Source organism: Chinchilla lanigera, unplaced genomic scaffold, assembly GCF_000276665.1.
Source record: "Chinchilla lanigera isolate Chin_1 unplaced genomic scaffold, ChiLan1.0 scaffold00058, whole genome shotgun sequence".
NCBI classification, from domain to species: Eukaryota; Metazoa; Chordata; class Mammalia; order Rodentia; family Chinchillidae; genus Chinchilla; species Chinchilla lanigera.
In genome coordinates this window covers 13,476,662-13,490,575 of record NW_004955459.1, presented here as the reverse complement: position 1 = coordinate 13,490,575, position 13,914 = coordinate 13,476,662, and the positions used below count along the sequence as shown (strand labels likewise).

Below are 13,914 nucleotides of genomic sequence, written 5' to 3'. Positions count from 1 at the left end.
AGAGCAAAAACAGCAAGAGACAAAAATGGTGATGCGATGGGGAACTGGGATGACCAGTTGTTCACGGGGAACGAAAGGCCGCAAGGCAGCCAGGGTTCCCGTATTTACTGACTACATCTGTGTCAAGGAAGATGGGTGAAGGGTAGGGTGTGTTTCCGGGAACAGTAATGGCAATTACAGTGGACTAGGAAGAAGAACAAAGCATTCTTGCAAGGATCAGACAGGAGCAGTAAAGAGACTGCAGTTTCCTCCAGAAACACTCTTTACTTTTGCTACTACTTTGCTTTGAAGATCCTTACTGTTCTCAGCAGGTCTTATCTTACTCTGAATGTCACTAGCATTAGCTGTGACAGGAAGAGCGCAGAGAGTTTCCGCATTCTAATCCAGCTCAAAGGGCAGGACAAGGATGGCCTGGAACATCCTCTGGGCTCAGTGTGTAATCTGTGGTCCCCGACACCCCAAGAAACCCAAATTTGAGGAGCACATGAGTGTCCTGTTTACACTGTGCTATTTTATATTCTTCCCTTTGCCTTATATAAGAAAACATTGAGTTCTAAGCCAAACAAGGCTACATAACATATAGATAAAATAGTTAAGAGATACCAGTAATGTTGAGAAGCTATTTTAGAAGTATACACTTTTTTCCTTCAACACTGTGCATAAATTTCAGAAAATTAGAAAGCATGAAAAATCGCACTCTATAAATTACAAAGGTCTTATCTTATCTTAGGTCTATCTTCCAGAGAAAAAGAGACCGAGGAAGAAGCTCAAGGCTGTTTAACTTTTTAAACACAACCACAACTCAATAATAAAAAGTCATTAAAATACTAATAAAGTCTTAACTAACATTTATTGTTTAATTTATATTTAATGTTTTTATCTAGGATCAGTCAATCCTTTTTGTCATTAAAGGGGGCATTTGCGGTTTTTTTTATTGAGGGCTTTTTTTTCCCTAGGCAAAAATTATAAACCTGATTTAGGAGTAGCTGTCTTCATTGCTTTACTACTTGAGTCCACATCCTCACAACCTCATGTTCAGAACTCTCAGCTGCTACCAAAAGCCTAACACAAAGGGAGATTTTGGAAGCTGCTGAATTAGTCACAGTTCATCCCACAGAAAAGTGCTTTTGTTTGTGTTCAGGTTTTACTTAAAGTCTTTGATATGCTAAGAAGTTCTCCTCTGTAATTGTGAGAGAGGGTATTCCTGATTATCTCTGAATGTTGTCTTTGAAAGAGCTATGCAGGAACCATCCTGTGTTCAACTATTGATATTTATAGACTTCACAGTGTTGTTTACCTTCTTGTTGTTGCAAATGTGGGACAGAACATCCTGCACTTTTGAGAATTAAAATGATAAAAGTAATATGCATATATATATTTTAATTTATAAATTATATGTGTATATCCATGTTGATCATAATTTATAAGGAAATTAAAATACCTATCTATATTTTAGAAAGCAAGAGTTTTGCTTTTGTTTTTTTTTTTGCTCACAATACCTTGATTACAACATGGTAAATATACTCCCACTTATAAAAGTGAGGACACCAAAGGATTGGAAGTGGTAGGTTGTATTATCAGATACCCACTAAGAGGTGACAATATAGAAATAAATTAAACTTTTGGGCTTTTATTGCTTTCTTTAAATAATTATAGGGATAAAGGCATTCAAACAATGTGATGTGATGTTAATTCAGAAAAGACCAAGAATTGAAACTTACTAAATAAATAAAAGAGATGTTCAGTACCTTAAATTTTAATCTTATTCTGGCTAGAATTCCAATTTTTGTTTGTTTTGCAGAAATAATTGCTCACAAGCCAAAGTTCTTAAATGAATATTTTGATGAGATCAACTCAGAATTGTTTTCTCTAAACAACCTGCAATTATTTATTCATTTATAGTTTATAATATTTTTATCTACCTGTGTTTCAGTTTATTAAATTGTAAAATGGTTCCCCAACTAGAACCTGAACATAGTTTGCACAAGGGTTATTATTCTTGTTCAATGGACCCAACAAAGTATGCTAAGGTTAAAAATTATGTGCTTAGTCACACTTTATTGATAAGTTGATTTTTAGAATCCAACTAAAGGATTATTAGAAAGTTAGAAAAAGATATTTTATGACCACACTAGATTACTAAATTTGTAAAGATCCCTTACCTAGAGTTAAATGCAGATTCAAAGTTTGTGATTGGCCATCCACTTGTGTATTATGAATCTCCTGAAATCCCTGGGATATAGTCTACCCTGTGTATTGGATATCTCAGTATTCCACAATATTATTATGCTGAATTTTAGTCCTTGAAAAAAATGGGTAAGCATTTTTGTTGTGAAAGTTTACACTTGCTTCTTTTGTTGAGATGCATATACTTTGTTCTATTATCCTCTACATTAATTCTACAATTTTTAACTCAGCATATAGGATATTTTGCATTATCATGAATAAAATTTGTATGAGATTTACCTTATAGTAATATACACCTAAGAATGAAGATAGACTCTTGCTTTTGATCTGTTTATAAAATATGTGAAGATATCATTTAACTGTGAATGATTTAAGTGTGACTCTCTCCTAAATGCATGGGAATTGAATAAATGCTATTTTAGCTTAGTAGTTGTTCCCAGAATATAAAAGAAAAAATCTTCCAACCGTTTCCCTTTTACTCCTTTACTCACTCCATTAGAAATTATCTCAGACAGAAATTGGCTAAAGGACAAGAATTAATGTAGTAAGACTTTGATGCCAGAGATGATTAGGAGATTGGTGCTTCCACCCATTTTTATTGCAGTTTCTGTCTGGGCGATGTCCCTGAGGCACTTTTCTATTGGATTTGTTCTGATATTTTCATGTGCTGTCTAAGCTGTTTATTCTGAAGTTAATTTCGTGTGGATAATACTAACAGTTCATTTTCGAGTTTTAGAACTGGCTCATTAATATCCATGCTGCCCAGCATTTCAACCTGTGTGCTAAAAAGCTTTCATTTTTGGCTTCTAGGTAAAATATAAATAACTTGATGTAAAGAACTGGACTGTGCTTTCAATGCTGTTATGATAGTTGTGCAATTTTTGCATCTTGTTAAAGAAATAACCTCAGGTTTCTATTCCAGAAAAATAGCAAACCAGGATCAAATGCCCTTTAAGGCAAACAATAGTCCCTTTAGTAGGTAACTGATCATGGCTTGAGAAAGCCTAGCCTATTAAAAATGGGGAAAAGGAGAGAGACAGAGTTAGAAAGATTGGAAAGATGGAAAATACGCAAAATACTTTTTGAAATATGGAGGTCAACCAAAACAGTAAAATATTAAAGGTAGTATATGTTTTTTAAAAAAACATTCAAAACCTTTGATAAAGAAACATTCAGTGCATTTTTCAGGGTCATCAGAAGCCAAAGGCAATGATGTCTAGTGGTCTTGAACTGTGGTGAATGAGACTGTGTTTACTGTTCAACTTTTTAGAAAATTTTCTGTGTTAATAACTTAACACTCTTCTGTTCTTTTTCCTTTCTTTTGTGATTTTTTGGTTGTTGATCATTAAAGTATCTAGAAAACAGTTTTAATACTTTGTTCTCAGTGATTCCCGCTTGACATCTCCCTTGTACCTCTTCTAGGCCCAAAAGTAGGAAAGAAGTGAGATGATATGCACCGTTCTCTTTACATCTCTTGCTTCCACTGCGATTGCCTATGCAACATAAATATGGAGACTAAAGTCATGCTGTAGAACAGTCATAAAAAGTGCATATATTAAAAAACATTGCTTTATTTGCTATAACCAAAGTTATAGAGAAATGGAAAAGCTTGTTTAAAATGTAGTGTATGTGGAAACATCATGTGTCAATTAAAAAGCCAAGGGTGTAAAGCCAAGGATGGTGGTGTACACTTGTAAGTCTAAAGACTCTGGAGGCAGAGGCAGGAGGATTGGGAATTCCAGACCAGCCTGGACAGCGTAACAATAACTCATTGTAATACTCCTCCCACAAAAAGTACTTTTCTGGTTATTTGTAATCTTAACTATTTATTGTTTAATAATTTAAACAATAATTATAAAGATCATATAATTAAAGTTAACTCAGTAAATGAGTAGCAAAATCAGAAACTGAAAACACTGTCTTCTAAATTCCACACTTTCCACTATAGTGTCATCTAATACACCGGATAAGCATGCAATCTGAACAAATGTCTATCCTTCAGTTCTAATATAAATGATGTCCTAAGTAAAAAAGAGGAGTTTTCTGTCATTTTAAAGTTTTCTTGGCTATTTTTGTTTTGTTACTCTTCTACATTTTATTATATCCTTGTATCAGGAACTCTTCATTCATATTAATACACAAAGTATTGAAGGAAGTGAGGATTCTGACCTTAAAGACTTTTACTTCCAACAAAACTGTCATCTTCACTTGATTTTGTTACCAGTAGTAGGAAACAGATAAGTTCATATCACTGTGACTTTTCCACTGCCTAACACAGTTGGAATCATCCTGTTTACCACAAATTCAAGCAAATTTTTATGTCCCCATGCTCAACTTTGGAATATTTTTTTTTCCTATGTGTCTCCAGAGGTTGTTTTAGACATAGACAAAAAGCAGTTTTGTAGAAAGAGAATGATGAAGATGCTCAGGGAAAAAATGGAATTCAATTTGTGCTCCCCTAATTGTGCATAGCGGTTGTAAACATGACTTTCGGAACCAACTTGTAATATAGAGTTGGAACTATTCCCTCTGTCTTCCCTACTATAAAGTATCTTGCTGTTCTTTCCTCACTGAATACTATTTGTTTGGCTTTATTTATAAAACAAGTCCAGTGTTTTCTTTTGTACTAACATTTTATAAGCAATTCACCACCATGATATTCCTGCAAGTGCCTGGATGGTTTATTATAAAGGCAAATTACAATTAACATCAATATCCATCTTCTTTTAAAGTTACCTTGAATAGCTATGCCTATATCATCGCCAGAGCTGGAAGAACACCATACCAATTAGGGAAATCTGTTCAAAATCTTTGGCTTAGAATATTTTAATAACACTTTGAATTCAAACATTATAAGCTTAGAAATATAAGGCTGCAGTTAAAATGGCAATTTAGAGCAGAGAATAAAGGAATGAAATTTCCTTTTTGTCTGTGTTAAAAGCACAAATTTCAGAATGAAGGTTTTAGTTTTAAAAAATTTGTACTAATTTGCTAATTATAATTTTGACAAGTGTGCCACATTTTATTGTATTTTATAATAACTCATTTGCCTGCCATAAAATGTATGACTTATACATATTTTGGGAAGGTGAAAGCTCCCAAAATAGCTAAGAACAATACAGTAGATCATAAATTGGAAAGTTACATTTTTCAATTTAACAAAACATTTTACATTACCTTAGCAGTGCTGACAGAATTTAAAGCAGAACAGTCCTACCTTAAAAGCTAACACTCAGCTAATCACCTTAGAGAATCTACTGATTATAAGTTTTACATTCCTTAAGGCTCTGACACCATTGGTCCAACTAGAAATTTGGATCCTTCTGTCATAATAGCTCATTCAATATAAAAATTGTGTTTTATCTGAAGATATTGACCAGTTTAATTTCTGCACAACTAGCAAAAATACTTTAGATAAGTCTCCACTCTACTTTGAACTGTAAAGAAATATGCTTTGCCTAAGCTTAACATTAAAAGAGTAAAAAGTATTTATTCTGTAAATTTAATAGCTCTTTTGCTCATTATATTTCACTAAGTATTTTCAATGACATTACGCCATTTAATATTTACCAAAATATCCTTAGAAGACACAGTTTACTGTTTAGCTATTATTATTGATAAGTAACCTAAGTCTCAGAATTCCAGTTTCTTGCCCATGCTCAGAACGAAAATGACACTCAAACTTTGGTACACTCATGGTTTAGTGTTAAAGGGTACAGTTAATCATTCTTGTCCTTTTTAAATCATATTTGCAGGAAATCCCCAATCTTCAAAGTATAGTATCTTTACATAAAGATTAAAGCCTTGCCATTTTAAGTGTCATGTGAGCCTATTTACTCCGAAAGGGTCCAGTTCAATAGGCATTGGCTGTGTCCTACATATCCCAGAAGCTCTACGAGCACCACCATGCATGTCGGTTCTCAAGCGTTAGACAGGAAATATGAGTACTCCCTGGGGAAATGAAAAGAAAACAGCCTTCATTCTTAATGAGGAAATTAAAATTCTAATTTAAAAGCACATGGATATGTACAGTAACTAAGTCCCAATTTTTTGATTGAGATAAGATTGAAAAAATATTTAAAATAACATTCAAATGTAAAAATTTTAACTCTAAGGTCATAAGCAGAAAAAGAACAGGCAGATATAGAGGGAATGTAGAGTGAGTAGAGATCGCTGTTAAATGTTAGATTTAGGAAAGTTTGAAAGGGAGTCCTGGTTAAGAAGCTTCTGGGCATAGTTTGTTTATAATGTTTATTTATAACAAATGTAATAAGCCATGTAAAGACAACCTTCTCCTCAAAAGTATAATTGAATTTTTGTAGTGTAGAGTAAATAAGATAATTGATCTTAAATGCTTAAACCACAGGAGACATTTCTTCTAGTTTGATACGACAGTCATAGCTAACTACTACTTAGTGGGTATTTTACTTTAAACTAGAGGAATTAATTTTCTCCCCACAGTTCCAGAGGCTGGAATCTAAGATCAGGGTGCCAGCATGGTCAGTCTCCTCTGAAGCCTCAGGTCATTGGCTTGCTGATGGTCACACTCTCACCACCCCTTTGTGTAGATGTTCTCTACACACGTCCACTTCCAAGGTCTCTTGTGTGTCCAAATTTCTACTTCTTATAGGTGTACCTGTCAGATAGGATTAGGATGCACCCTATTAGGTTTGTTTTAACTTTCTTGTTTGTTTTAAACCTGCATCTCCAAATAAAATCACGCTCTGATGTATTGGGTATAAGGGACTCAGCCTATGAAGTTTGAGAGAACACGGTTCAGCCCAAGACATCACTGAATAACTGCTCAAGCATGTTCTGTATTGCCTACTTGCTCCTGTGCCTAACTTAGGAGGTCCATATAACTTTTATATCTCATTTCTATCTATTGCAGAAGTTCATTATTTACTTTAGGACATTTGTAAACTAAAAGCTTCCTATGGGGACTGGTTTATGCATTGGTGCTTCTGGGTAAATATAGAAAGCTCCTCTGGATCTCGTCAAGGTCCAGAGAGGTTCGCATTGGTAATCGCATGGAAAAGTTACTGGAATTCTAGCAAGTTAATTCCAATCTACCACTTCTAGTGCAACCCCTAGTGAAAATAAACACATTAAGGCATATTTATAGTTGTGAGGAACCAAGGAAGCCCTAAGTCCAGTGAGGATGATGACTAACCAGAACAAAGTCCTCCACCCAGGGCAGAACTGGGTTTTATTCATTCATGAAGAGGGGAGTGACTCAGGGATGAGTGACTGTGACATTGGCAGGAAGTACATGAGTGCTGTGAGCTGGACTCGGCAGAAGGCCTGAAATCTCCTCTGCAGTAAGCAGAGAAAGATATGCAGAAAGAGTAATCTGCATAGCACAGATTGGGGCAGTATCTAGAGTTTGGAGGTCAATGCATCAGTTCTGATGTGTAATCCATGCCCTGAGAAGTCATAGCCTCTTTTCTCAAGGATCATTCTCTGCCAACAGTGGCGTCACTTCACCTAGTTCACACGTTACTTGGGAGCTATAGGCAGGAAATCACAGACCTGTCTCATTTCTTCAAAGACTACACATCAGCACCTCTGCTAGACCCATTTCATTGCTTAAAGCCAACTAAGGAGATAAGGAAATGTCCTGGTCAGTTCTGTACATATCAATACCGGAGGTAGGCCAAATGCTTTTCTTTCAAGGAGAGCCATCTAGACAGTTCTCCACAGATTAACATCTCCATACACTTGAAGATAGGAGACAGACGCTGGTGTGTGTTCCTTGAAAAGTGTGTAGGTGGGGATTTCTGGGCTGCCACTTCACTCGCAATGGAAAACACTTTAGAGTGGGGTGTTTTAATACTCTTCAAATTTATTATATGGACCATGACCTCGTTGAACTGTACTAAGTTTGCACCTAGAAAGTTAAGAAAGTTTGAAAGGGAGTCCTGGTTAAGAAGCTTCTGGGCATAGTTTGTTTATAATGTTTATTTATAACAAATGTAATAAGCTATGTAAAGACAACCTTCTCCTCAAAAGGATAATTGAATTTTTGTAGTATAGAGTAAATAAGATATCTATATGAGTTTATGGGTCTACTATTTTTAGCCTTTCTGTATTCTAGAAAACAGAATAGTAGACAATATTTCAATGTGACATTTTAAAATTGTTCCATTTTTTTCCTTTGGAAAGTTTCTGTTTTATAATTTGTGTATCTTTCTTTATATCTAGCTTTCAAATTTTTCAAATGTGTGTGTCTGTGGTTCCTTTCCTTCTGTCAACTGTACTATTTAGATAGAATTTTTCTCACTATTTCCTTAACTTCTCAATGCAAATTCTAAAATGATGGGAGAGAAATCCTCAGGAGATATTTACGCAATATTTCTCTTTGAGTTCAATGTTCTTTAGGGTTGTACATTTCTTGTTAAATTATTACCAAGTTTCCATAATTGAAATTGCTCTCCATGAGACCCTTTAATCCCTATAACCCATCCACAAGACATTTCTCAAACACGCCTGAGAAATCCAGTGTCAACCTATTAACATCACAATCACCCTTTAGAAATGTCTATGGAACATGCCATGTGCTGTCATTTTTCCCCTTTGAAAAATGAGTTAAACTAAATTCTACTGTGCAGTTTTAAGACATATTTTTATTTTGTTCAGGGAACTTTGCACTTAAATTTTACAGAAGAATATGTTTAATCATGAAGAATTTAAAGAAAAAGTTAAAAAGCCAACATAGGCCCTATGTGTAACATTTGCCAACTACTCAGTGTGAAATCTACAGCTTGTACCAGCTTATCAGTTGTTCTTATTTTGATCCAGTCTATTGCCATTTGCAGGGACGAAGAACCAGGAGGCCAGCTGGTTTCAGAGAAATTCCATATTGACTGGGATTCTGTCCTTGTTGACATGGATAATGTTATCGTAGCAAGATTTGATGGCAGAGGAAGTGGATTCCAGGGCCTAAAGATTTTACAGGAAATTCACCGAAGATTAGGTTCAGTAGAAGTAAAGGATCAAATAGCAGCTGTGAAGTAAGTGGGTGCATATTTTTCTGTTGTCTTTTTTCTATAATGACAGAATCTAGACATATGACTACTAATTGATTGAGAGCTTACTATTTTAGTGACTGAGCAGTTTCCTAATTGAAGCGCATAGTTCTATTGTATTTTATTCAAACATGTATCAAACTTAGTGGTATAATAAATGAATGACTGTATTTCCTTTCAGAAATTATAATTTACTTTGGATTTATGAAAATGAGACTGACATTATACCATGTATTACTTATTTGCTATAATCCTTAATGTCTTTTACATGAGCAGTTTATTCTAATTCTTTAAGGATTACAGTTACTATTATCACATTAGCATGGAAAAATTAACTAAGAAAGCTTGTAGGTTCTTTAGAAAATTACATAGAAATTAGCTAGGATACTGTTAGGTATAGATGGTAACCCAATCCGGCTACAATGTGGCCAAAGATTCTCCATTTATAACAAGTTCCCAGGAGAAAGCAAACTCGTAGGCCACCACTGTAGGTATCAAGGTTTTGGAATATTAAAACTTTCCACATGAATAGAGCTACAGTCAGTGAGGCAGTGTGTGTGTGTGTGTGTGTGTGTGTGTGTGTGTGTGTGCTAAATTCACATGTGCATTTAATTCAAGAATATGTGCCTACATTTTTTTTCATTGCAGATTTTTACTGAAATTGCCATATATTGACTCCAAAAGATTAAGCATCTTTGGAAAGGTAAAGAGTAGAAATATTGCTTGGTATATTTCTGGGTTGTACTTCCTTTATGCATCAATAAGGATAAAGCACCAACTAAGCTACAGAGTCATTCATAAAAATTTGAAGAAGATTCAGAATGTTGTAAAGTGACTCAGATAAAGTGGACCGTGAACTGTGTGATCATTCGGAGATGAGAGAGAAAAGTCTGAAGCAAATGTTCAGTGTTAGTAAGAAAAGCATGCTTGCAGAACAATAAATAAAATATTGCCTATAATTAAATTTACATTTGGGATCGATGCAAAATAAGAACAATAAGAAACTGGATATAGAATTTAGAGGTCACCCACATCAGCTAAGGAATTGGGATTTTACCTTGGAATTATGGAGACTTTAAGCCTCAGGTTTAGAAAGTTCAAAGACTAACATTGCATCCCCAAATCATTGCCTTGGAGATAATAAACCTCAGGACTGTCAGACCTGATAATTCAAACATGCAGGGTAACATAGAATATAAACAAAGAGCAACAAAAATGAATTTGTTTTAAATGGAAATAATATTCCATTTCAACTGAACAATTACTAACATTGGTGACTGGATTATGAATTAGAAATTGGACTTCCTAGCATATAAAAGAACAATGTCGGTCTTAAGACTTATAGTAATAGACCTTGAATTGTTTTCTTGGACTGTACTTGTTTTATTTCAGTATTAAATGCAATTGTGCAGAACTCATAAAATGGGTACAAGTGATCTTTTGCTTTTCTGTTGGATGGAATGATTTGTTTTAAAATTTAGTTAGAGTGCGGAAGCATCTTTGGCTATTCTTTATTGGAAAAACTTTTAATCAATATTTAAAATTATCGAACTGTTTAAAGACTATGAAGGTTTTTCTATTTCTTTTGGAGTCAGTGCCTGAAAAGGATTTTTTTTAATTTTATGTAAGTTTTCAAGAATATTTGCAAACAGTAGTACATGATATCATTTGTTTATATTCATCCACTAATGGAAGTAGTGACATGTTTTAATTCCCAGTACAGTTCAGTGCTTTTCTGATTTTGCTATAGCACTCATGGAGAAACACATGCTCTCTATTGCTCTTCCCACCATTCTTCTTTTTAAATCAGTTTTACTGAAACACATAGATATACATAAAGATCACATTCATCATATGGAGTTTGTATCCATAAAGATATCTTAGTTCTTCTTTTTTCCCAGCCCCCACCCCCTTCAGCCCGTCTTCCCCTCCTTATTTGCAAAATCTTCTTCCCATCATTCCTCATTTTTCAAGGAAGCATATTTTCTGGCTTGATTGCTTTGTAAAATTTCATTAATTTCTACCCTTACCATTATTTTTTCTACCATTTATATCTGTTCTGATCTTCAATTATTAAATTGAATGCTGAAGTTATAATATTTTTAGCATTCTTCCTTTCAAATATAGGAGTTGGATATGAACTCCTTTAGAAATAATTCTTTCTTTTTTCCTCTGGTAATGTTATCAGTATGTATTATAAGTACTTCTTCATTTCCAAAATAAGTCTATTTTTTTCTGAATTATTTGATTGTCAATTAGATTTCTATTAATTTTCTTTTACTTTTGGTTGTTTTGTTTGTTTCATTTTGCTTTGAGATAGAGTATGGCCGTGTAGTCCAGACCCCTTGCTATGTAGCCCAGGCTGGCCTCCAATTCCTGGTAATTCTTCTGCCTCAGCCTGCTGAGTGCTGGGATTATAAACCTGCATCACCCTGTCTCGTTATGAGTTGGTTTTACTTTTTGATTTTGATATTCTTCTTTTATAGAATTTGCATATTATTGCATTCTGATAAGATAACTGGCTTGAATAACTGAAAGGCTAAAATATCAGTTGATTTATAATATGAGAAGACAATAATTTTTAAAGCTTATATGTGTGCCTAACCCTAAGTTTTGGGGTCATGTGAATGTTGTTTTAATGAAACTTACCCATCATAATGTTTCACTGTAAACATTAATGAATCAGACTGTCTTTAATTTCTGAAAGGTATATTTTTTAAAAATCCCATTTTCATGGTGAAATATTTAGTTTTTCGTTATTAGGTTAATTTTTAATATGTGTGCTTTAAATCAATTATCCATTCCCTACAATTAAGAATTGTTTTCTCTTCTGGGCATATTGAATTTTTTATTGCTTGCATTTCCCTTTATTGATTTTTTTGCATTAGAGATGATTTTTTGTACTAAAATTTTAACACCCAACTGACATGATAGCTTAGAAGTCATGTGCCTACCTGACATTCAGTAGGCCCTGAGTTTAATCAACAAAGCAGAAAAAAATAATTGTGACACCAGTATCTTTTTGAATGGTACTTAGTGATTATAAGAATTTGCATCTTATGTATTCAAACCATACCTTCATGATTTAAGTGTACCTGTAAAAAAAGACAAGACAAAGATGATTTTCTCTTTCTGATGATTTCTGTATTTTAACTGACAATTATTTTTAAATTTATTTTAAAAATAAAAGAAGGAAAACATACTAACAGACATCCATTTACAAAATATCATAAGAACAATACAAGCAATATTGAATTACAGACAAAGTGGTAGGAAGTTAACAATGATTGTTGTATTATGTATTGATATCTTCAAAGTGATTTCTCAGGAAAACAGAGACATGCAAGATGGATCAAATAAATCATCATCAACTGTTCCTTTCAGTAAAGTGATAGAAGTCAGTAGTAAAACTGTGCTAGCTATCCTGTATGTACATACATCCGTAATTTTCCCTTTCTTTTTAATTGACAATTGTATCCATTTACACTTGGTATGATTACCAATACATTTAAACATTCTTTTTTCAGTATCATGCACCTACTGTCTGTTTTACTTGTTTATTTCTTTCTTCCATTCATCAGGATTGATTTGGTAATGCTTTTCTTTCTTTCTTTTTTCTAAATACAATTTTTGATTTGCTCATTTTTATTGCCAAAAAATATTTCACTTTATAACTTTAGAGCAAGTTGTTTATCCATTCACATATTACTAGATATTTGTACTTTTAGATTTTGTACCTACAAACAGAGTTGCAGTAAGCATTTGTGTACACATTTTTTTGTAGACATATATCTTCATTTTTCTTGGTAGGGGTAGAATAATTGAATCATATGCTAAGGCCGCATTTACTTTTCCAAGGAAAAGCAAACTATTTTTCCAAAATTCGCAATATTTTACTTCACCAACAGCAACAGAGGAGTGTTTCCAAGCATTCAACATCCTCACTAATATTAGTGGTCTTTTAAATTTAAGTCACTCAGGGGGCTGGGGATTTACCTCAGTGGCACAGCGCCTGCCTGGCAAGCGCAAGGTCGTGAGTTTTATTCCCGGTACTGTAAAAAAACAAACAAACAAAAAATAAAACAAAAAGAATTTAAGTCACTCTAATCAATGAAGAGAAGTATTTGTTTTATTTTCATTTTGAACTCACTGATCAAGTAATACTGAGAATGTTTTCATTTGTTTATGGGTGCATATATATATGTATCAATAATATTCATGTATATACACACATGTGATAAATAGAGCATTCAGACTATACAGCAGATGAACACTTTCATATTGAAATTTTCTAAATAACAGTAAACATGTTCTAGGCTCAAAATTACCTGTTCTTCCGTTTTAAAAATATTTAATTTAAATACAATAGACAACTATAAAATTCATCCTTATATCTTAAATATCTGATAATTTTTTCTACCTTGTTCTCCTTTTCAAAGTTCGTCTCATAAATATACATCCTATTTCCTTATCAGTTTTAGAATACTACATTGTAATTCAAAAAAAAAAAGATAACCTCCAGGAATTTTGGTGTGAATTGTGCTAAATCTGTAAATCACCTAGGGAAATCTTTAAGCTAAGATGTGTTAATATTTTCATATATTTTAAAAGTTATTTTTTTCTTTTAGGTTCTCTAGTTTCTTCTAGATATGCAAAATTATAAGTATCTTTTTCTTAATCATGATGAAGTTGTTTTTTT

General features: G+C 33.5%; 1 protein-coding gene across 3 annotated transcripts in view; it reads left to right on the top strand.

Moving 5' to 3' along the window:
- Dpp10 (dipeptidyl-peptidase 10 (non-functional)) overlaps positions 1-13,914 on the top strand; it is a 1,310,731-nt gene that overhangs the window by 1,276,920 nt on the left and 19,897 nt on the right. For all 3 annotated transcript variants that reach the window (XM_005397695.2, XM_005397696.2, XM_005397697.1), the window contains exons 20-21: positions 9,006-9,200; positions 9,864-9,918. In XM_005397695.2, the coding sequence (XP_005397752.1) occupies positions 9,006-9,200; positions 9,864-9,918 (250 nt within the window). The remainder of the gene's footprint in view (positions 1-9,005; positions 9,201-9,863; positions 9,919-13,914) is intronic.